The 25,684-nt window shown below is 39.2% G+C and overlaps 1 protein-coding gene across 1 annotated transcript; it reads right to left on the bottom strand.

Annotated features, from left to right (window-relative positions):
* Positions 1-2,245: 2,245 nt before the first annotated feature.
* On the bottom strand, positions 2,246-25,684 carry LOC146755471 (AF4/FMR2 family member 4-like; the record flags this gene model as incomplete). The annotated part of the gene is made up of 20 exons (XM_085525600.1): positions 2,246-2,510; positions 3,087-3,307; positions 4,146-4,189; positions 4,704-4,797; positions 5,826-5,897; positions 6,300-6,436; positions 6,585-6,648; positions 7,221-7,318; positions 9,194-9,431; positions 10,523-10,611; positions 11,292-12,227; positions 12,742-12,904; positions 13,244-13,281; positions 14,293-14,347; positions 14,900-14,920; positions 16,233-16,281; positions 18,002-18,038; positions 22,561-22,647; positions 23,572-23,616; positions 24,887-25,684. Coding segments are annotated over 20 exons (3,405 nt in total), but the record flags the coding sequence as incomplete, so codon positions are not given.

Consider the following 25,684-nt stretch of genomic DNA (forward strand, 5'->3'; position numbering starts at 1 on the left):
GACAACTGCGTGTAACACCAAAAGGTATTTGTGGGACTCTAAGGAAATAAAAAGAGAAAATAAATTCCCAGAGATGAGACCATTCCTGCTTACAGTCATGGGCACGGTGCACAAAGGAGCAAGCTGGAAGCAGCCGCACCGGCCGGTGCAGCACTACACAAAAAAAAACAACTATGAATGCAACTCCTACAAAGGTATTTTTTATATAGCGTCAAAAGAGTGCTAGGCACTTTAGAGTATTAAAGGAAAAATTAGTTGACAGTGTCCTATTAACCAGGATGCAGAGTCTGAGGGTACAGAGTTTTGTCTCTAACAGCAAACACGAAAAGAATGCGATCTTGCACAGTGATTTAATAAAAAGGATGCTCCAACCAACAGACCTGATCAGTGATTCAGCTCTAACGGGAAAAGTCACAGGTCCGCTAACCAAACACATGTTGGTTCGTATGTAGCAAAGCTCTTCTGGAAGTACAAAACACGCTGGAACACAAAGGAAGCTCTACGAATATGCAGCTACCTTTTAGTAGGTTACTCATTTCAAAACTTCTAAACTCTTAAAGCCCATAGGACATACTGCAGTACTAAGTAGCGTAGAATTCTATTCCTTCTTTCGAGGTTGCCATGATTTTGGCACTTAACCACGACGACACAAAACTTTAGTGCAATATTTTTTCCTGAACGTGCACGTTCATCTCTGGTACAGAATTAAGGGTTAAATGGGAGATAAAACAAAGCAGCATTCCACAATCGCACTCTAAAGTATTCAGAGCTTGACTCTTTAGAAGACCACTGCAATGAGAAGTCAGTTTGCATGACAGACACTGGTACTTTTGAAAAAGAAATGGAATTTTACCCAAGTACTGCAGAAGACCACTGCATACAGTACACCTGGTCCTGCTGTAAAACATCTTGTAAACAGTTCATAAAATCTTCATCTAAAAGTAAGGCATAAGGCACACCAGACATGTTAGGGGCACTAAGCAATACTGAAAGCAGTAGCATTTTAAACCTTTGACTCAGACAAGCACCTCATGTGGAAAGGTACTTTGGTTTTGAGAGCAGTTGACTGCAACTCCACAAACTGTTTCTGTTACACCAACTCGCTTCCCTCTCAAATGAATATTCTGCTCCATCAAATGCATCAAACACGAATGGGACCTTCATTAACATGGGGTAAATACAAGTTTTAAATCCATTCTGCATCAAAACGATTAGACAACTTCCCCGTAATAGCAGGTGTGCTCCCCCACCCCACAATGGCTGTTGCACTGTCATGCTGTAGTGTCCATTAACCACCAGACATTTTTTCAGGCAGAAAAAAAAATGGACCTCCGTTTCTACTTAAGATTCCTGATTTTCCAGTCAATGAGAAAGTTGCAAATGGCAGTTCTGGTAGGAATTTAACTACTGTTGGCTTTTTTCACCACAAAACTGCTGATTTTGCAAGTGTCAAAAAATGACAAACAAAATGCGTTTTAAATGAAGAGAGATTAAAAAAAAAGCACAAGATTGTCCATTTCAGAAACCTTTCCTATATGCCTTTCCTATCAGACCGAAGTTCATTCCTACACCATTACTCTGATATTACATTGAATGCAAACTGTTTCATGATTTGCTATAGTGTTAACCAATGGTTTGAAACTGCCTTGAAAGCAACCCAAGTCAGAACCAGCTAAATATTTTTCCATATAAATTTCTTTAAAATTCATTTAAATGAAGTATTTTAATACGTAGAAGAACATCTGGAATTTTTTCTATTTAGTACAAATTCTGCAATAATAAAACTCTAGCTGTCATTTATTAGTTGATCATAGGCATTAGGCATGAAAAGTATGGTGTTTCTACACGTTAGAACCTATCAATCCTAATTCCTTTTACAGGTTCTACCACCACAAGACATTACAGAGTAACAAAGCTCACGGAGTACTTAAATAAAGTGTCTATGTTTAATTTTTCCTAAGTACTTGGAAGGGTAAAATTTAGGGAAGAAACAGCTAAAAACTGCCAAAAAACTGGGCTTTTTAAAATTAAAATTAAAAAAATTAAAATAAATAGGATTTAAACCGACTATTTACGTATTGTGATGGGAATTCCAATGACTGATCCATCCATGATAGATTAGCCAAGCTACACCTTTATATGTCGCAAATTTAAAAATATTTAAATAACTTAAAAAGGGAATACTGAAGGAGTTCATTAACAAGATCGTTTTGGGTTAAAACACAAAACACAAATCAAGATGGGAGACATGTGAAAGCATTCTTTGTTTTTAGTGTCAACTAAGCAATGTGTTATGGCAGTCTTCCTTATTGACATGACACAGTGTTGTGGAGATAAATCAGAGGCAGCAAGAAAAATGTGTTCAATTTTCCATTCCTTCAGTTCGAAGTATCACTTGGCATCCAGGCGCAACCAGTGTAGTCCCTGACGGGTGTAACGCACTAGGTCTGTCATGATGCTCGAGTTAAAAACCAGAGGGCCCATAGCTTTATCCAGTTCGGCAAAGAACTCTAAAACAACAGAAACACAAATTAGGCACAGTCGTTCTCATTGGCTGCCGTAAGTGAAATATTGCTCTCCCTAAAAGAACACCACCTCAGCACAAACATTGCAGATCAAGGCAAAAGAAATGAAAGACGGCTGAAGATGGCAGAAGAAAGAGAAAGAGATCCTTTCTAAGCCCATTTCTTTACTGTTTTGCAGAAGGTAAGCATAATTACACTGCGGCCTAACTGTTACAAAGCATTCTTGGCCTTCTCCCTCGAATGTGTATATTCACTCCAGGATTTCAGAAAAGGAAATGCACCAAGTTCTACTTCCTAAAGAGAAAAACTTGCAGGAAATGCAAGACTTATTTATTTATTTTAAGCATAGCTGGTAGGAAATGTTAGATCTCCAACACCACCTGACAACCAGGACAGCCAGCCCAGAGCATCGCTGTCACCAAAGGAATTACTTTCCATCTTTCTTTTACAAAGGACCCAATTATTTATCATTATGCACTGTTAACTCCAAAATTGAAAACCTGTTAGAATTTAACACAATGTATACATCTTAGGTTACAACTTGCCTTTGCCTACCTTTACCTTTCTGTTCTTTAGACAGCTGTTCAGCTTGGTCCCAAATTTCAGTGGCATAGAGGAAGTTGGATGTAACTTGGACGTAGCTGGCTGCCATCTGATGGATCCTCTGGGGGATCGTCACTGAAGACCCACTCCCTGAAGGGTTGGCTGCCCCAGAGGAGTAATTTCCTGAATTCCCTGGAGACAGCTTTGGAGAGACTGGAGACGGCATACCAACAGGCTTGCTGCTTATCCAAAGGAAAACATTACATTGTAAAACACGCACACAGATATGTCAGGTGTGTCATGCAAATGTCTTCCTACAGCTCAGAACATGGGATGCTAAGGCACTCCTACTTCACACACTGAGAACTCAGGACTGGCCCTAAAACAAGTGAGCTTTTGAAAACCTCTCATGTTCCTCCAGCTCCTGTATTTTAGCCTCACAGCCAAATCAACATGCAGCATCTTTCAATCAAATCTGTTGTTTAAATAAATTGAACCTCACATAGTAATAATGAAAAAATTAAAGCAAGGCAATTATACTGCTGTTGTATTTTCAAATAACATGACGCATATCTGAAATGCCCTCCTAAAATTCTGGTTTTTGTTTTGTTTTGATAGAGTAATCTATAAAAAGTCTGTTGTCAGGTTTCAAGAACAGAAGTAAACTGCTGTACCATGGAAGAGCTTACTGTGAAAGCACTTGTAGCCATCTGGGCTACAAGTGCATCACTGCAGCACTAATAAAGCTATTGTTTTGAGAGCAAAAGCATTACATAAAACAACAAACCACTGAGACAAGTGACCTGTGTGTTAAGGACACACTGAGAAGTGTTTTGTTCATTCCTCCCAACAAGGAGTTGCCTGAGAATATCTCTGTACAGCACATTTCTCAACCTCTTATCAGAACACTTACGTGAACAAATGGATCAAAATCTAGACCTTAGAACAATTAGAAATTAGAACAAAAACAACAGAAGCTCAAGAAAGTAAAAGCTGCTCTTTGAGCACCTCAAACTCACAGTTTATGTGGAGAATGAGCTATAAACATAGAAATACAGGTAAACTTTTACTACCTACCTTCCCATACCAGGTGACGGTGCTTGAGAATTATTATAGGAATTCTGTTGGGAAAAAGTAAACGTATGTTTATACCTCAGCTAATTATATTTTATCTGGTTGTTTAATTGCTCATTTCTGAACATGAGTTCTCATGGCTTTTCTTTTAAGCATATAATAATATCAAAATATCCTAAATAATATCAAAGTACTTTCAAAATTGGGAAAAGCATCCATTTCACTGATGACTAAGACACAAATCAGCAAAGTTTTAACTTTGTTATATCAACAACAAAATTAAAATTCTCTTTGAAGCCAACTAAATTTACTAAAAGCTGCACCAAAATATTAATAGGAAGCTATCATTAGGACCAATGGGTTGATGACATCATAGTCATGCTGTATCCTCCCAGCTTTAAACTGCTCAGCTTGAATGTACTTTCAAGGTCCATTCCTAAATTAGGGCATACTGGAAGTTCACGTGCAGCAATCTGAATACCAGGCAGAGGAATTTTAAGTAATGTAGAGCTTCAATTTGATTAGTTTTTTAATATTTGAAGAAAATATATATCCAATTACCTTCAGATATTCAGTCAGAGTTTTAGAATATTTCAATGCACTTTCCTTTTTCAGTTTGAAAAGCCTTAGGTATAGTAGAGATTGGCACCGAAGACTAACCAAAGACAGAACAACAAAACATTTCCAGTTAAAGTCAAGCTTATCACAACATACCAAAAGTCAAAAATGGAGTACCCATGTTTTTAAAAGCTTTTCTCTCCCAACACTAAACAGCCAACTGTCAAACTGTAACTAGACAAAGTCCCACACCACCTTTACTTCTCAAGAAAGTAAAGAACAGTTTTGTGCCTTAAGCTGAAACTAGGTTGCAGTGACTTTACTGATACAGCCTTCACTTTTTTCTCATGTCAGGACACACTGAATCTGGTGCATGCTGCTATATTCCCCCCTCCCTTTTCCACCTGACACAGTCAGCTTTGTTCAACTGCTTGCTGCAGCCATTTAATTAGTCCAGAAGGCAAATGACAATTCTTAACAGCCATTTCAAGTTTTGCCATATCACTGTGTGAACACACAGCAAAGACCCCAAACCCTCCTTCTGCTACTCCTCCCAAATCCAATAGATAATTTCCTTTCCAAGAAAGTTTCAAAACAGAACTGGAAATTCATTCAAATGAGTAAAGCAGGGTGCTCTGATTATGTTATTTTACTAAAATTAAAGCCAAGACCAGACAACAGTTTGCTTGTTAATGTAATCTCAAAGTTTCCCGAAGCATTTAGGTCACAGCCCAACATCAGCTGACCATGCAACCAACTCAACAGTAGTCTGTTATTTTGGAACACTATAATTTACAAAGAGAGCAAATGAAGAGCTCAGTTCATCAACAGTAACTTTATCAAAACACTAAGGATAATGAAATTCACAAAGGCACCTCTATCATTTTTAGCCATATTAACAACGTTGAAGTCAGTCAGTCATTTTCTTAATAGCTGAAAGACTTTGCTGTTGTTAACAAGCCCTTACAGTAATCGATCTATAGCATCAATGGTACTGAACAGTCAAACAGAAAACTCCTATTTGGTTCAAAACACCTGAAAACTCAGTGTAAGACAGCATTTCACAGACTGAAATCTGTGTGTGTAATTAATCAGTGTGTAATATAAAGTTCAGGATACACGTACCAAAGCACTGCTAGCCTTTTGTCTGCAGCCGTAGCATCTGGTGCCAAGTAATTCTTCAGTTTCATAGTGTACCTATAAACAAATCACCAACAAGAAAACTATCAAATAAATGAAACATTATACAATCATTTATCAGCCACCAAGTTCTTATGAAATTCAACTTTCAACTCCTTCACTGTTTCAGGTCTTTCCCTCAGACCCTAAACAGAACGTGGCTAGGCAATAATTGGAATAGTTCTGCTCTGCACATGTCACAAATTGTTAAGACATCACAAACTTTGGAATAAAGGATCTCAGCCCTCAAGAACACACTTGAAGCTTCAGTAACTGGAACAAAGTGGCTAGTGATCCGTTCTTAGTGCAGAGCAAGGGACTCCAAAAGTTAGTGGCAGAACATGAGTAAAATGCAGAAGCTTTGATTTCCAGCCCTCTTCCCCAACCATCTGAGTTCTGTGTGTGCTTTACAGCGCTTACTTGATTAATTCCACAGTTTCTGAATACATAGGGAACGGGGACTTGGATTCCTGAGCATTTTTCTCCAATGCATTCCCACACTCAATGAATGACACCACTGCATCTAGGTAGTACACAGCCTTCTCAAACCTGTCAGACTGAGAAGATTGGATAAAAAAAAATAAGGAAAATATTGAGAGGAAATACCAGAAAGTTCTAGTACAGACAGGCAGCAACACAGCACAAGCAGTAAACAAACCCCAGCATAATGTGCAAATACTGGATAAACATTGTAGATTTGCTTACCAATGCATCTGCATTATGTTTTAACTTCTTTGCTTCCTGTAAATAATGATCAGCTGAGTAAGTCCTACAATAGAAGACACATTTAAGGAGTCAGACCACCTACTCTGTACTTCCTTTTATGACAAAAGTTTGTTAATGTTACAGCTTTCACTTCATCCCCCTCTAACTCAAGTTACAATAACAGGAGGTACTGCATCACAATCCCATTTGGGTTCAAAAAATGAAGACTCCTCTTTGCTACCAAAGACAACAACTGCTCACCATGGGCAAAGCAGACTCTGTTAAAAGAGAACAGGCAGCAGTGATATCCTGAAAGTGTGTGATGGATACATCAACACTTAAAAACAGGACAACCCTGGACTGTTTAGATCTACTGTTTGGTCCATCCACGCTCTGCAGGAACACACAGGGCAGACTAGAGTTTCTCCTCAAGGAGTGCACCATCTGCCAAATATTTGGTGCACAAAGCAGGCAGAGAAGCACGTTGCTGCAGAACAGCATGCAGATCTCCAGAGCATGAACTAGTATTCAGCATCTTTTGTGAAGCAAACAGGACAACCCTTCTCCACAGAAGAGCTCACTGTGCTGCAAGATTAGCACCCCCAAAAAGGGAAAGGCACCCTCTGCTTTTCTTACCTGTCATCAAAAACAAGTTTTGCTCTTCTGGACTTTGAGCTCTCTGTAGATGGAGCAGAAACAGGAGGGCAGTTCGATGAATTGTTCAGAATCTTCTCCTGAAAGGAAAATGGTCACCGAATCATGTCAAGACTTTTTTTTATTTTTATATTCTCAAAGACAAAGAGGAATTTACTGTACACATTTTCCCCATGATTTCACACTCTGTAAGCAGTAAGTTCAGTTTAGTAGCTGCTTTAGCTGCCATTCACCATACAATAACACTGTTTCCCTGAGGCTTTCATCTCATGCTGGCACAGGGGATGACACAGAGGCTATAATTAAGCTGAGCCCTACTACACTAGGAGATCTCCCTTATTGCTAAATCATGATTTTCCACTCTGAACAAAGAGGCTATATATACTTCTATGACTTCTCATGTCTTTCAACAATAAACTACTGAATGTCTCTGGGTAGAAAAGATTAGTATTTCAGAAACACCAACTTCAAGGAGAAATAACAGCTGTCTTCACAACATGCTGCCCTTGCTCCCCTTAATTTTACATGGCTCAATGTGACACTTCAGGCTAAAGAAGGGACATCAAAACATCTTGTGAATTCTAAGTGAATCTCTTCTCACTAGATCAACAGCATAAGGCAATTTCCCAGCTTCAGTGTGCTTTTAGTTCTTTGGAGTCATCGTGACCAAAGGCCAATTACACAGAGTATTTAATAACCTGCCTTTATCAGATCCTTGCTAATTAGAAGGATCTCAAAGTTGCGAGGCACTGCACTTGCACAGCAATGCCCTAACTACCAGTGTAACATAAAACACCACCAAAACATGCAGGGAAATGCAGCATTTCCAAAGAATGAAAAGAAAAACATCAAACAAGTTAACATCTGGTTTAGGGACAGTTCTATGCTGATGAATAAGGAAAGGCCAGAGCAGCAGTCTATGATGCAAATCTGCTATCTACAGGCTTCCTGTAAGTGCAGACACCGATGCACACAACCTTCCCAGGTTTCTAAAATTTCACAGTAATGGCATGTAAATTAATCCAGCAGGTCTCCCAGTTTAAATATTGCATGGACTCCACCCTAATGACTAAGCTACTTTCTGCCACTGCCGATGGCAATTTGCTGCTTCACTCCTCCCCAAATCAATTACCCTTCCTGAACACTTCAGAGCAATCAAGGAGAAATGGTACATTTGGAATCCCAAAGATAAAGGTGAAATCCCTCCAACTTGAACATATTACACTCAAATCTGGTTATACAACAGAAATTACTCTATGAAGATACCCAGATGTGCTCACAAGTTTACTCCTGTCCAGTAATACACATTTATATACTAATGAAAAAGCACATTACATATCATGACCTTACACTATCATCATCTTATAATGTTTTTGAAACCCTTCAACTACATATGTTCTTAATCTAAGTTGCTTAAAAAACACTTTCTGCATCACCTTTTCCACAGTGTTTTCTCTACTCTAACCACAGAGAGCTCTGTACCATCCTGATCTGGAATCAGATGAACCTTTCTAGAATCCTAGGGTGAAAAATGAGAGCCACAGCTTTGTATCTCAGCACTGTGCACGGACCCAGCTCCTGTTCTCCTTAAAACGAGGACAAGATCTGTACTTGCTCCAGCGACATAAGAGTAACCTCATTAGTCATTCAGTGTGAGCAGATTTGTAGTGATATTTCTCATTAACAAATTAAACAGCAAATACGCAGCATCTGTCATCAAAAGATGACTAAATGCACTTTAGTAATTAACATAAATATTTGGTAGGAATAAACATTAGCATTCGACAATCTCTCCTAAGTTATTTTCCAATTTAGAGTCTAAGCACCATGGTACGAAACAAGGCAAATCTGAAACTAATTACATTTCAACAACTGCAAATTATTTAGATGACACTGCACGTCAAAATGCAAAGCCAAGAAATAAGTTCAAGGCATTCACAGAACAAGCCCTTTACCTTTGTTTCTTTAGCACTGCCAGAACCTTTTCCCTCTATCTTCCTCTGTTTAGAAGATGAGCAGCTTTTACTGCCACTGCTGCTGTCCTTACTAACATTGCTGCTTGACTTCAAGGATGATGACTGACTGGCTGTCCTCTTCCGGGACCCGTGCTCTTGTTTGGAATCCTTCTGAAGGACTGGGGCAGCAGGAGATGGCAGTAAATCCTTCTCTTTAACAGCACTTGGTTTTAAAGACCTGGACAAAATGAATACATTCAGTTTTGTTTTTTACTTTTCAAAATAGAAATAAAACAAAAATCCAGCATCACTTCTTTTTTTCTCTCCACACCCTTCCCCCATTTAAGCCTTTTCCCTCTCCCTTCCCCCCCCCCAAAAAAAAATAATAAAACAAGATTTTTAATGTTAAACATAGCAAGACAGATTCAGAGGAAGCAAATTATCACCACAGTAACTAAACGTTACGAAGCCTGATTAAACTAGTTTTCACCACTTTATCTGTTCTGACCTGAAAACGCAGAAGGCAAGTTCTAACCATAAAACCACATCCCTCAACAGTTCTTAAAAACACCCTAAACACTTGTAATGTTAGAAATGAATGCCAGCGTTAGCGCCAGTCTGTCTATTGCAGACAAGTCAGCCTAACAGCTCAGAAAAAAGATGGCCCAGATAACTGTTCTCTAGAAGCCATTGGCCTTTTGGTACAGTCTTACCTTGGCTGCTGAGGATTCCAGTTGCTAATTCTGGCATCCCTTTTCACAGAGAACAGTACACAAAATAACTATTTACATGAAGTTTTTGAAAAACCATCTTGTTGCATTTAACCAAGTGCCCTTCAGAAAATCACACCAGCAACAAAACAAAATATCAGGACTAAAGGAAAAAAAACATGACAGACGAGCATCCATTTTTTTCTACATTTCTTAACAGAAACAAAGAAGGCATTTAACTCAGAAAGACTTCTAGCATCTGTAGCCAGAAGCTGCAGCTTCTCACACATCTGTAATTCAACAAATATTCGCTGTAGAGAATTTTTTTTCCATGATATAATTATACCAGCTGTCTGTTGTTTGATCTGAAAAAGGTGAACCCTTCATAGTAGGGTTTACCTAGTCAATATTTTCAGTTATGGATATGAATTTCCACCAACAACTAATGGAAACTTCAAACTGAAGAATCAGAAACCATGAAATATTACCCACTGATTAGTAAGGAGACATTTTGTTGTGGAGGAAGGAGAAGAAGGTAAGGGAGAGATGGATACAGGCATGAGTCTTCTCCTTGATCACTCTGAGCCTTCAGTGCTGAAAAGACAGGCAAGATACTCACTCCCTACTGCTAGAAGTCTTGTGTCCTGATGGAGCTTTTTCTTCCAGTTTTGTTTTCTTGCTTTCACTGGCTCTGTTTTCATCCTCATTCTGAATACAGCAAACAAGAAACACATCCAGATAAATGTCTACATTTACAGCTTCACAAAGACAGTAATTTTTCACATTTAACGGATTTAATTCAGTGGGTGTCTTGCAGCGTACAGAATAATACCTGTACAGGCTACAGAAACATCCCCTGAAGCAACTACCTTGTATCATATATTTGAAAAGTGGCAGTCTCAAGTTGTTCATTTTATAACACGCATATCACTATGAAATAACAAAAATCTGCCAAAGGCTTTGGTATGAAATCAGATTTTATGCTGGGGAGTCAAACACAGGTGTCTTATGAATGCCAGGAACTGTAAAACCCATGGAGTCTGTAAGAGATGTCGAAGACCAGATTTTTATATAAACCTAATCCTAAAGTTGAAGAGTTTAAGAGGATACACAATCTGTGCTACCTCCAGGAATGCAAGCTACAGTGCTAACACATCTAAAGGTACAACCCTCTGCCTTTCATGAATGAAAACTCCAATATTCCCTATTACAACGGCACAGGAAGGATCAATTTATTCTACATAGAATAGGTAGGCAAAGTAATCTCCTAAATTACTGAGCCACTGCAGTGAGGTATGACATTGGTTACTGGGCCATATGCTTAACCCCTTTAGCAAGATACTAAAAGGCTAAGATAACAGGCAAGATTTTATTTACGATACTGTTACCTGTTTATGTTTCCTTTTGCCTTTTGTGGAACTCTTATCAGAAGGCTGCTTCTGAGATTCTCTTGCATGCTTCTCTGGCACATTTTTCTTTTCCACTTTGGGCACATCAGCATCCTTGTAAGGCTTCCCTGGTATTCTTGATAAGAGGCTCAGGTATCCATTTTGTGAAGGTACCCACTTCACAATAAGTGGGTACCTTTCATCAGGATCGCTGAGTGGTGAAAGAAGCTCTTTCTCTTCCATAGGAGAGAACATTCTTTGCCGAAAAAAGCTGTCATCCTCCTCCATGGAAGATTTAACAGGAGTCCTATTGCTCTCGGAGTATTTGGGTGTTTGTGATGAAGGAGGCAGGCTTTCATTTTCATCTGAATCAGAGGATGAGGTATCTGTTTCTATGAATTCCCTGGATTTCTGGGCAGATTTGCTTGAAGCCTTGTATTTCTTTTTCTCTGTTGTAGGCCGAGGGGAAGATTTGGGCTCTTTCTTTATATTAGGTTTTCTGGAACCTTTAGTGGCTGCCTTATGCCTGTTTGAAGGTATGTTTGTTGCCATGTCTACTGGGGTTTCACTTTCTATTTTAAGACCTCCTCTAGGCTCTTCAACAGATGTCTTTTCTGCTTTCTTGGGCTGCTTTTTACCCACGGTCCTCCTCTGTGTTGAGCTGTCACTCTGGGCAGGTGATTTCTGCGTGCCACGACTGCTCTCTGAGCCCTTTTGGGTGGGTTTGGAATCTCGCCCTGGTGTTGAAGAAATTGAGTCCTTGGATCCGCTTTGATCAGCGTACCCACTTCCTGTTTCCTGATCCCGTCCCTCTTTTTTGTAGCCTTGTGAGGATGGGATGTTGCTGTCCACAGAAGAAGCTGGTGACACTTTATGTGAATTAACTTTGTTCAACCAGTTATCCAGTTGCCACTTGTTTGTTGGCGGTGGCTCCGGCTAAAAACAAATTTCAATAAAGCACTGTTAGATACAGTGTTTCACGTGGCTTCCATCTTTTCTGCAGCCCTACTGTGCTGCAAGCCAAAGCAAGCGGTGCACTCGAGCATCTGAGGTCAGTAACTAATGAAAAATGCATATAACTACAGATAGCAGGTCTGCTTTTTCCTTCAATCAGAAGAACTGCAGTCCACAGGAAGCACTTGCTGCCATGGCATTCCAGACTAAAAGCTACTGGTTTTTAAGCTACTGTTCCCATGTCTTCTGCACTCCAACAGATAACTATGGTAAAAATCACCTCAAATAACAAATGTGTGCTTATAGAAAATACAGTTATCATGTCAAATTACAGGTACTTTAGCAAAAGAATATGTGGAAATATGTGGAAATAATTCTACACTTGACAAGTTTTTGTTAAAAAAAAACAAAGAGACCGAGAACATGTTCATTTTTTTCTGCTTTTAAAACTCAGGATTAATGCCTGATGACAGCCCAAATGCGTGACAAATCCTACCTCAGGGGATGCACTCTGTGATGGTTCATTAGCTTCACTATCACTGGAACTGCTTTCACTTTCAGAGTCAGATCCTGAACTGCTTTCAGACCCACTGTGGCTGCTTGAGTCATCCCTTGAATTATCTGCTCCTTCACTGTTATGTTGTGAAGGTTCAGAACTACTGAAAACAAAAAGGAAGAAAAATAAACAAACATTACTCAGTGCAAAGGCATCCTGGAAGTTCTTCCATTAGGAAGAATAAAATGTAATATTTTAACTAACATTTGCTAAAGAGTTCAACTGAGCACAATTCACCTTGTTCCCCTCCCTCCTTCACAATGTTGTCAGTATAATATTTGCAGAATATGTGTTGGCCACTGATTAAACTCTAATCACCTTCTGGTCTAATCAAAGACAAACAACTAACACTGATTTTAGAAACGAGATCAAGCCAGAAGCGCTGACTGGACCAAACATCACTACCATTGGATTGCAGCATAGAAAGTAAAGGAATGCCTACCTTCCAGGTGTGCTCCTTGGAACTGTTTTATCACAGTCCTGCAATTAAGAAGAAGAGCATGAGGCTTCTAGAAGCATATGCAATTACACTGCAAAGTATTGATATCAAGTCTTAAAGATTCTAAATACTTAGCCTGAAGAGTGCTCTAATTCAGAAATACAGAGGTTTAAATTTGCCTGCCTTTGGCTTGTACAAAAGGAAAAATAAATCACAGTTCTTCTTTCCAAGCTTTTACCACAAACGTGTCATCTCAGAACCCTCCATATTCTGACAGTAGTTCTGAGATTTCCTATTTTCTCCACTCCCCCATGCCATGTTTTAGAACCAGATGATACAAATTTTTACTGTGCTATTCCAGAAATGTTCCATGTCCCAGTAATTAAACAACTAAATGCACCATCTTCAAGTTTTCCATGTGAAAAAATAACAAACAGCGGAACTGAGAACAGCAAAAAAAGCAGCATGGACTTCTGCTGGGTAGCACAGACTCAAGAGGTATGTTTAATTCAGCAGGCTGAACACCATCTCTGGCTGGAGATGCACAGAGTTAATATTGCCAAGGAGCAAAAGATACGATAAAAATAAAGGAGCTGCTAGACTTATAGTTACAGAAACAACCTGGGAGTAAAAGACACACACAGCAGCTCTTATCCCGAACAGTTACTGCATGGACATCTGTGTGCCATGCACTCTTTAGCCAGCACAGAACATGAGGGGCTCTCCCTTAGGTGGCAGCCCATTGTGTGTGTTAGGAAACTGACTCTGTTTCCATTCCACATTTAGAGAAAGCCCATTTGAAATCATCAAAGCATGAGTCCCTAGGTAAAAAAAAAAAGTACTGTTCTCACAAAACCAGATCATTTTCCTCACATTTGCATTTTAGAGTACCTGAAGTTTGTTTGAAAACTTGCTAATTGTTTTTTGTACCTCAATTGCAAATTCTCCTTCAGCTGTTCAGTTTGCTATTGGACTACTGAACATTGCTGATGTAACAAACCATCAATACACTTGGTTTATTCTACTGAATCTTTGGTATCTTGTGAACATACCTGCTCTCCATCGCTGTCTTCGCTACTGCTAAGTTTTAAGTCATCTTTCAACATACTAAGTAAGTAAAAGGGAGAAAGTGAGACAAGTTTTTCCATGTAATTTAATTATATTCAAAGCACTCTTCTATATTCCAACAAGTTACTGTTTATGCTACAGAGCTGGGTGTGTGGGTGAAATCCACAAGTTACCATTTAAAACATTTAATGTCTAAGAATGGCAAGTTAAGTCATTCTTTAAAGAAAACTACGGGCTGTAGTGCTTTGATTCCTTTGTTCGTTCTTTAAAGTTTAGAAAGGAATTCTGACACGTTTTACTAATGCAGGTGGAGCTAAAACATCTGCGTTCAACCTCTTACACACCACGGACAAGAATACTGTTTCCCATTGAATTAAGAAATGTGATTGCTTCATGTCTAGTGGCAAAATCCCAACTGTTCGACATCATAAATTTTCTACTATTCTTCAAAGGTATAATTGCTCCTATTTAGGGTAGTCATACATACACATACTATTTCATGACACTGAAAGTACAGGAACACAAAGAAAACATAGTGGGGTATTTGTGCTTATTTAAAAACACCTTCGTTACAAAAATAAAACGTCTTACTCTGTCTGGTTCGATTCACATCTGGAGAAAGAAGATAAGAAAGGATTAGAATACTTCCCAATTTCACAGTACAGCTGCTCTACTTATAATCTGAAAAGAAACAGCAACCTCGAGAATCTACTTAGACATCTATTTTCAGCTGCTACCCTTATCAAAAGATGCATTTATCTCACTTTTTAACGCTTTCTTAACAGAGCACAATCGCTTTATCGGAAATTCTATTGACACAGCAAACATCTCCTCACCCCTCTTCCCATGCACCTCACTTTAACTAATGTGAAGTGCTAACTCCAGTTCTTGCACCTTCCTACACCCTCCCATTCTGGAACCAGCACAGCCCTTTCATAGAGGACTACACTGCTATAAAAAAAGAAAAGCCAAATGATGAACTCCTACTGCTACCACTTATTGAAGTGGCTGTGTATAAACATCTGAAACCTCATGTTTTAAGGAACTGACATAGTCTATAATAAATAAATAAATGAACAAGCCACTCTTCAATTATTTCCCATTTCTTTCTCACAGATGATTTGTTTTTTAATCTTATTAATACTAAAAATGTAAACAGAAAAACTAAACTTCATTTCGTAACTGCATCACAGCAAATACTAACTTAGAATACCTTCAGAATCTGCAGTTGCTTTCAGTAAACATTCCATCAGGTGGAATGGGCATTTTTTGTTTGGAAATTGTATTTAAACAGAATGTAATCAATTTTCAGGTATGAATAGGGCAGAAGACAGTTAGATTCTTCCTGCTGCTTTTTTATTTTTTCTTTCTGATGTCTGATTAATGAAGCATAATGTTAGGTCTGTGTACGCAACTAATAAAAATGCCTGTCAGTCACTTAAGAGAATGAGTAACTACTCGTACAAACTTAACTAGATCTCAAACTTAATTTACTGTCTCCTCTAATAACAGAACAGTTCCTCATCCTATTTGTGCAACTGCAACAAGCTGCTTCCAGCTGACAGCTTAGCAATGCACGTTTAGTAAATCCTGTCCCATCCTGCCCATTCTCACACACTGATACACTTCCAGCTCACCAGCCAATTCCTAGGGCCAAACTCCTGCTCAGTATCCTACAGCTGAGAAGAAAGCAGGGGGATGGAAGGAAGGCACAGCGCACCTGTTACACCGGTGTGCCATTATTTGCCCTACTGTTCCTGAAAATAGGTTGAAATCAACTTTTTTTTCCCTCTCCTGTCAGTTAAGTGTAAAGCATGGCAAAGAGTGTGCAAGACCTGACACATTCTGGTAAAGAAACAGCTACTTCCAGAATCTTTTAAAAGTTGACTGTTACGTGAGAAATGTTTTCTCAGCTGCTACTTACGATTTGGATTGATGGCCATTGGATGTTTTTGATGAAGGATTATATCGTTCTAGAAGGAAAAAGAAATAACGCTGTACTCTTTTGAACACAGACAGCAAAACAGTCACTGCAAAGTGGACAGAACTAAACAGGCTTAGCCAAACAAACTCAAGAATGGCGGAGTGAACAGGAGAAAGAGGGACCAGCTGACGTCAGGTGCAGCCTCTCACACATTGACCAAGTGAGAGAGGAGCAGAGACAGACTGCCAAGAGAAGCAATGACCTTAATCAAGAAAATCTAGAAGGCTTTTTTAAATCGTTGCTGTCTAAACCAACACACACTTAATATGTTTCTGAAGGTGTGAAAAACTTCTGCTTCTATCAAGGTAGGATACAAGTGACAATCCTGAAGTAAAAGAGGATAGGTCTAGCTTAGATATTAGGAAGAAATTCTTTAGTCAGAGTGTGGGGAAGCCCTGGCACTGCTGCCAGAGAGCTGTGGGTGCTCCATCCCTGAAGCCAGGCTGGGTGGGACCTGGGCAGCTTGGTCTGGGGGGAAGCTTGGAACTGGATGGCATCTAAGGGACCTTAGAGCCCAAACCCTCCCATGAAAATTATTCTATTACCCTCTACATGCTGAGGAGATCAATTAAATCAAGTTTTTAATCTGTTTCAGCATTCCTACGCAGCTTTTTAGTGAATGAAAAGTCTTTAAATACAAAAAGCAAACTCATAAACCAAACCCTACAGTTAGAACACTGTGATATAATCTGCTTTTTGGTTTGTCTTCTTTTTCCTTCCCTGTTCTTTAGTTCTAGTAAATTACTAAACATAGCACAACAGAAACAATATCTGAGGTTGTTGGAAGTGTCACAGAAAACTGAAAATGGAGCTGAGAAATGGTTCTGTGTTTTTATCTATTTGGCCTCTCTGATGACATACCTAAAGATCAGCTGTTTCCAGAATGTAACCTATTGGCTAGCCTTATGGAATTAAGTTTTAATTTGTTTCCTTAATTCCCCACTGTATTAGGAGTTTAGATTAAGCTGCTTGTGAATACCTAAGAATAAACCATTCCGCTTTTACTATTTAATCTGATTAATCACTTTGACAGGGACTGGTAAGACTGTTGGAAGGCAACAGCACAAATCTAATTCATTTTTGCCAGATATGTTACCTGGTTAAATGCTTCATTTCAGTAATATTCAAAATGAAGACACAGTCAAATAGGAATCAAAGGTGCATTTGTCTAGACTTTGGAAATACATTCTGGGATAATACACTCAAGAATATTAACAATTCTTGAGCAGTTCTCTTCAATTTTCATATCCATAATGCGAAAGTGGACAAGAAAAAGGAAGAAAATGCATTGTGCTTTTTCTATTAAAATATGAACTTCGTTGCTTTCCAGCATACCCAGGGGTTTTCTCTGTGGGTGTTTTCACACTCAGCTATTTTCAATCATATCAACCAAGGAAGCCTATTTTTCGAGAATTAAAAAAATAACAACAATTTAAAGAAACAATTTTATTTTTTTCCCCTTTTCTAGAAGTTATGAGTGAGTTACACAACAGTTATTAACTTTCCAGTTCTCAGCAAGAAGCCACAAATAAAATCAAGTGTTTATTTCATAAGTCTTGAGAAAATACGGACAATTTTTACGTGCAACCCATTCCATTACCAGCCTGGAGAGGTCTCATGATCTAGTGGCCTGACTTCTTAAGGGGTACTAAGAATACTCAGTTGTAACAAAAACACTGCACATAGGAAAGGAAGTTTAATGTACTTACTCTGTTCTCCAGTGCCAAAACTGGACTGTTGAGACTCCTAAGGGAACAAAAGATCACAGGAGTTTTTTCAAAGGGAATTTTAACATCTCAAAAATCATGCCATAATCAAGCTATTGTTCTGACTTTAAAGGATGGCACATATCCTTTAAAAAACAACAACAAAACAAAACCAACACCTACTCCCAAAGAAAACCAACATGCTAAAAACAAAACCCAGTGGTAACAACCAAACAGAAACAGGGAGCCCTTTCCTGGGCCCAAGCTGCCTTCCCCAGCAGTGACAGAGCAGCGAGTACATGGGAAGAGAATCTTTAGCTCATCTGTCCCACTGACCCATCTGTCCCTGCTTGCTTGCTTGGAAGATGGGCCACGTGCAGTGGTCATACACAGTACCTGAATCTCCAGAAACTGTGCAACTTCTGCAAACCCTATCTTCCCTTTCTCACCTTCATCCAAATCCTCATGTAACTGAGCAACCTGGCTGTATAAAAGCCAACAGACAGTGATAAATACCTGCCTCGATACACAGTGGATTTGCTGTCTATGAAACTAGCCTTGAAAGACAGAGCCTCGCCAATTCTAGCGCTGGCAAGATCTCTGTATTCCTGTTCCCGAAAACCCAATTCTGCCTCCTGAAACACGGTACGTTATCAAACACTTGAAATGTTAAAAAATAAATAAATAAACAAATAATCAGAGAGTATTGTGTTACTGAAAACCTACTTCTAAGCTAGTGTGCCATTTTAAAATAGGACCTTCCTGACCTCCTTTTAAAATGAGGACAACTGCTGACCTTACGCATAAAAACAGAGAATGTTTGAGTCAATTCACCAAGCTGATAGATGTACTCTGTGACAGTGAATTGCAGGGGTTTGGGGCACAGCTGTGCAGCAGTCTTCACAAACAGCCAGCTCAGTGACGTGATGCAATTTATAAATGCAGTTTCCAATTGTAACTTCATAAACACACAAAAGCTCTACATGGCAAGGCATACTTACATATATCTGACTTCCTTTAACATTTTTATTTCAAAAGTGGCAGCAGTTGAAATCATGACTTGAATGAGTATTGTCAGTGGAATGGAGAAAGAGTGCAATTTTCTCAAAAACAAAACCTATTAGGGAACTTTAAGATGTTCCCAATGCCCTTCATCTTTACTGACTGAAAGAAGAGACATTAAAATCAACCTATGGTTAAACTGCAAAGTCAAGATCAAATTGCAGAAGTCTTCTTACTTCAACAGAGAGCAAAAGCCGTACTCTCTTCAGAATACAAACTGATTCTTATCTTTCACACAGGTTCAATGAGTACAAGCATGATTCCTCAGTTTCCTTTTTCCTGTCAACTAAGACAAGTAGGTAAATACTTGATAAAAGTACCTGATAAAATGTAGGTAAAACCAAAAAAAAGACCCTACAGTAATCAAAATACCACATATGCAGAACGACTGCGCTGTGCTGAGCACAAGATGAGTAACTGGGACTGTTCTCATCAATGTACATACCATAAATTCTACAGAAAGTGTCTGCCTCAGTGCTTACCTCAGACAGCTTCCTATTTCTAAGGCAGTATTCCAGTTAAGGGCACTTTAACGAGGTGTTATGCTTAAATGTGCAACTTCTTCCAAATAACTCACCATCTATTTTGCCTCTGAATACACGTCTCTCAGAAACTCAAAGATTAATAAAGAAATAAACAGAAATATATATTTTTTCAAGTCCAATTTCTTGAGAAAGAAGAAATTAAGAACATTTGGAAGGATGGAAATGCTTTTCACAAAAGCACAGCAGATTGCTGAAGTTAAGTGGAAGACACTTCAACAGGTAAGAAACCATTGCTTGGACTCTGACACAAAATGGTGATTAGAATGGTAGTCAGGTACATAATTCTTACCTGTCCATTTTTGGTTTGGCTGTGGTGAATAGGATCCATTTCCATTTAATATCTGACAACCCAGGTCAGACCTCACTTTTAATTCTCAGAATAAAGTTTCTGGATCACAAGGATCACAAGGGATCGACGCAACTGACTGCTGACTTCACAACTACTACAGCACGGGACACTGAGCAAACCCAGAGACAAGTGCACCTCTTCAGAGACGTCTGCAGGTCACCGCTCAGGTACACAGACATAACAGCTGTCAGTGACATCACACTCCCTGTTCTATGATGGAAAGATTCCATCCAATAAGAAACAGCTGCATTTCTGAATATATTTTACAAACACACCAGTCCTCCTGCTCTGCAGTTTTTGACTGTGAACCTCTGGCTTTAAAGACTTACACAGGATGAAATTACAGAGCGTTAGGTGATGGGATAACATTTTTATCAAGAGTCAGGAATCTGTTTTTCACAGCACCCATAAAACTTTTTATGACCTATTTTCATGAAGTTTTATCTTCTGATTCAAAGACTTCCTGATAATTATAAGATATATTTATAGTAATGCAGACAGGCCCCACTCAGGATTTTGGGTCCCTGCAAACACTTGCTGCACACAGGGAAAATGATCTTATGCCAGCAATCTTAGACATAAAATCCACCCATCCACCAAAACGAGCCTCATTTTCTACATGTAGGCAAAGTGTACCAGACTTCTGCACACAAGAGAAATGCTGTGAGATGCTGCAGCATATAACTTGTAAATAAATAGAAAGTTAAGGAGAATAAGATTTTCTAGAACAGTGTGGCTTGATTCAAGTAAACCAGCGCTGTGTTCAGCCTTCTGAATTCTGTTCCGGGTCTAGGCTGTACAAGCCTACGGCTCACTAACTTGCTGGAATTTGGAGAAATCCCACTGCCAAGAATGACAGAGGGGAGAAGGCAGAGGAAATTACAGACTTTGGAAACAGAGAATTTGACAAAGTTCCATGGCTAAGATGTATGCACACAAAATAAATAGGCTGGCAGAAAGTTGAAAGGCTCAGGGCAGCCATACATGGAATTTTTTCGCAAACTTTGTGAAGAAACAGAATCCAAGGTTGACAGATTCAGAAAGAAAAACACAGCCTCCCTTTTGTGTTCAGACGTCAACAAGGCTGTGCAGTATTATGCAGTTCCTATCTGCAGCACAAAGGCCTTTGTATTTCTGCACACTTTCTTTCCCCCCCTGAATCAAACAGCCACTGAGAGAAGAACATAGGCAACACAGGCTGCTGACACCAAAGCTGCCCATAGCTCTGGGCTACCCAGGCAGTGACAGTACCAGGACCATCCAACCTTCTGTCAGCCTGTGGCACTTTGGTGGATGTGCACTTACAACACACAGCCTGGAACATTTGGCCAAAAAGCAACCATGAGTTGCTTTCCAGGTCGGAGCCTTTTGGAAAGCTCCATTCACACACTGCTCTCCTGGTACATCACCAGCTCCAACATCTCTCCCACCCTGAGATAACTGCTATGAGGCACTCATGAGAACATTTACTTGTGGCCAAACAATCTAAATTACAGAACAACTTTCTTTTTAAACTGGATTGTTATTAAAGAGTAATCCAACTTGTTTATTTGGGGGTTTAAAGCTGATTTTCAAATGGGAAAGTAATTTCAAAAACATCCCCATGTTAAGAGGACTAGAAAGTTGACGACAGAGCATTTACGTAACAGCAAAAACTGTTACAACATTTAATTAGAGATCTCAGGGAGAAAATCTTAAAGTATTTCACTGAATGGTTTGGGGAATAACTTGGATCAAACAGGAAACAGAGAGCAGTGAAATGGTGCTTCAAAACCAGGAACAGTGGAGTCTTCATGATTAGGAAGGCAAGTTTTAAAAGGCATCCATAACTTCTGCAATACAGCGTTAGGCCACATCAGCAACCCATTTCAGAGATATGTTGAGTCTTGAGAAGAATTCTATTCTCAACTTAAATCAACTGCTGATAATCAGTAGATACAGGAAGTAAAACATGATTTCATATATTAGTCAGCTGCCTCAAACCAAACTGTACTTGCTAAAGTTGCAACCCACAACTATCTCCCCTGCACACTCATCAGCCAACAAAATACTTCAGATTACAGAGCAGCTTTTCAAGGCAAACAATCACCAGTGCCAGTGTGACTGAAAGCACTGCTGCTGAGGGTGCAAGACCCAGCCCTGGGAGGACTTCGAAACTATGAGGAAAGTTCAGTTTAAGCAGAAAAGTACATTTAGATTTCTTAGTATTTACCACTGCCTGCCAGATAGAGGTAAGCAATACTTGCTTCTGTACACAATGGTACAAAGTATTCCCCCTACAAAGAAAAAGGCTCCATGGCATTTTAAAATTTCACAGTTACCTTTAAAAGGCTTGAATTTATGAAACAGAATTTAATACAAAAAGGAAAGCTGCCCCACATGTGTCTTTGCAAATCACTCTGTGTGTGTAAACCAGAGGAAGCAAAACAACATTCTTTGTAAGAACATTGTTGTGAAGATGCGACAATGTTGTGAAGATAAAAAGATTCCAGGTATGGAAACAAACACAGAACTACACAGAACTCAATATAAAAGAGTACCAAAATCCTGACCTCTAACAGGATCTATTCTTTTAACAGCATTCAGTACTTGACCACAACACTGACCTTCGTTGGAAAAGGAAATTTTGATGGTTCAGTTTTGCATGGTGTATGAATAGCAGTCAGCGGAGGAGGCCAAGAATGGGTCATCTCCTGTAACCAGAACAAAAAAGAACAGCTATTAGCAAAGCAAAAGCACAAAGATTCCAAGTTACAATCCTGGTTTGAACAGCAACCACCTCTCAATTCGCAGTTCACTGTTCATACTTCACTAAGCTTTATATTCAAATCTTCATTTCCCAAATGTATAATGAAGATTTTGCATAAAAAGAATTTCTACCCATGAGAACAGATAGTTAAGACATAGCAACCAAACAAGAAAGGCACAAATCAATGGAATTGATTTGCCCGAACAGAAACTAAAGTCTGATTACTTCAGGCTGTGAAGAACATATGTGAGACTAAGGGTAAAAAGAAGAAACCTGGAAAAGGGAAGCACAGAAAGTTTGAAGAGAAAAGTGATAAATCAAAAGCTTGAAGCCAGAAAGAAAGTGTGTTGTGTTCACTCAGAGCATCTGCAATAACCGTGGAGTAATGAAGATCAGAGCAAGTCAGTGATGCAAATGCTCACAGGGCATCCAGTGACACCTTTGTGACAGCAGACATGAACAAGGGTCACACAAGGGATAAAAAGATTTGAGAAAATAACACAGGTAGAAGAAGAAGGATGTGCTGCTGGATAGAAAAAAAATATTATAATCTAAACTGATACTGGAATGTAAACACTCTACTTTGGTGGAAGAAATGGTTAACTCTGGGTATAATAGCAGAGGGCTGGGATAGAAGAAATGCAATTCAACATGGAAACCCAGGAGATGATTATGCCCAGCACACACAGCTCTGCTTCCAGTGTTCCCCAGTCTACCTACTTTAGAGGATTGATTGAGGAGTCCTCCTGTAATGAATTGCAGTCAAACCAATTTGAAAGGTACTAATCCACTGTAGAGCACTTTCCACCTCCTTAGTAACGTTTGTGTATTCAACAAGTAAGTTATGAACAAAGCCCAGAGAACTTACTTTTAGAATTTCATCCACGCAGCTCACATCACCAGATGCTGATGCCTAGAAATCAAAACTCAAGATTAATGTCTCCTATAACAGACCTTCTTTAAAAGATCCCAGGGGTATGAAGCAGTTAAAAATAAACTTCAGTCCTTATCATGATTCATCTAGACTCTATAGAGATACAAACAGATCTTGCTAATTCTTTTCAGCAACATTAATTTTAATATCAGATAGATTCAGATTTTTACAGGATGAGTCACATCCAGTTATGAAAAGCAAATACATCAGATCTATAAAACTGCCACAGTAATCTCTTACTTTTCATTTGACAGTTAAAGTGATCTTAAGCAGTCAGAGACACTAAAAACTTCTGTGAGAGGGGGAAAAAAATCATAGCTTTCAATCATTCCTGTTAAGACGCGACTGGATAATATCTGAACTCAAATGGATGACCATGAATATGCAGTAATGACAAAATGCATTATCAAGTAAAACATAGATGACAGCATGAAACTAGAAACAGCAATAACTATGAAACTATAAATCATTTGCATCCCTGACACTACAAACAGAAAGGAAGCAAAGTTACTGCACATTTTACTGCACTAATGTTAACATGTGAAGTCTTCCAGAATATGGAAATAATTTATTTTTCAGCTCTCCTTATCTGTTTCCTGGATCTTATTTTGCTCTTTATTGAAATTCCAGAAACAAATGGTTGTCAAACAGTACAAGATGCAATGACATTTTATTACTAAGGCACTCTCCTTGTATGTGAGCTACAGTCAATTTCTGTGCCCAACAGTATTCTGTATTCAGCACACCTTATGAGAAGTCTGAACCTTTTTCAGTTTGGTGTGCTTTGGGGTTACCTTAGTTTGCTTAGGCGAGGCTATCTATAAATTATTACATTCTTCAAATGAAATTCTGAGTTAGGCAGAGGATCTCTTGTCTAGGACAACATGGCTCCCAGAGAAGACAATACACGCATACAGGTTGTCAAAATAGTTGTGAGTATCCTACTATTTTACCAACTTCTGACTATAATTTAAAATACTCTAGGAAAACTTGTTAGTCTGGGTTAGGTTAGCCTTTCTCACTACATCTCATCGTCTTTGCTTAACAAAAGCCACAATCTCCACATGGAAGAAGCATTTGTGCATTTCCCAGTGAAAATACAGGCCTTCACTGTGGAAATTTAAGATGCTTTACTTAACAAAATATAAAATTTACAATAAACTAAGTTTATTGGGATTTTAAAGAAGCTGGAAAATCCCAGCCCAAAGGGACTGACATTCAAGAATCCAGTAAATAGATAACAACTTACATCGAGTGGTTGAGAAGGTATTTTCAGCTTGGTTAGATGTGCCTTGCTGCTAGGCTTCAGCTCATTCACACCACTGCTGTGAGTCTGACTACTGTAGTGTTTGGAGGATAACTTTGGTTCCATGGATTCCTGTCCATCCATTGGCCTTACATAAGCAGTGGGTTTCTGTAACATTGAACTGGACTTGGACATGAGCGAAGGTGGAAAAGACTGGTTAGAGTGCTGTCCACTTGAAAATGAGGGTACACGTGAAGGGGAGTCCCAGTTGGCATCCGGATCCCGGGGAGATTTTGAGCGTTGATGTTCTTTGCTGTGATGATCGCTTCCATGAGATCTCGAATGACTGGAGCTTAATGAAGAAACAGCAGGAGGTTTCCCAGGGCTGGAAGAACGGGATTTGGAGTGTTCCGATCCATGCTGGCTTTTTTTGCGACTGCTGCTGCTACTGTACGAGTCACAGTCATGCCTCTGGCCACTGCTGCTACTGTTATTGCCACTGCCACGCTGACTGCTGTGGCCGCTCTGTAAACCCGAGGACCGTTTCTGAGATTGCGAGGAAGTGCTAGGTGCTGGTCCTACAGGAGTCCATTTGCTACTCTGATGTGAACTAGTATTATGTCTCTGATCACCAAAGAAACTTTGGTTTGATTTTTCATCTGCTGTTGATGGTACGGTAGGTTTGGGAATTCCAACAAGCTTTGGTAGCGATCTATCTCCTATAAGATCATCCATTTCATCATAATTACCAAGCATGCTCTGAATGCGACTAGATAATTTGTCTTCTTTGCTGGTCTGTGA

Source organism: Coturnix japonica, chromosome 32 (genome assembly GCF_054131305.1).
Source record: "Coturnix japonica strain WE chromosome 32, WE-NBRP24, whole genome shotgun sequence".
Classification (NCBI taxonomy): Eukaryota; Metazoa; Chordata; class Aves; order Galliformes; family Phasianidae; genus Coturnix; species Coturnix japonica.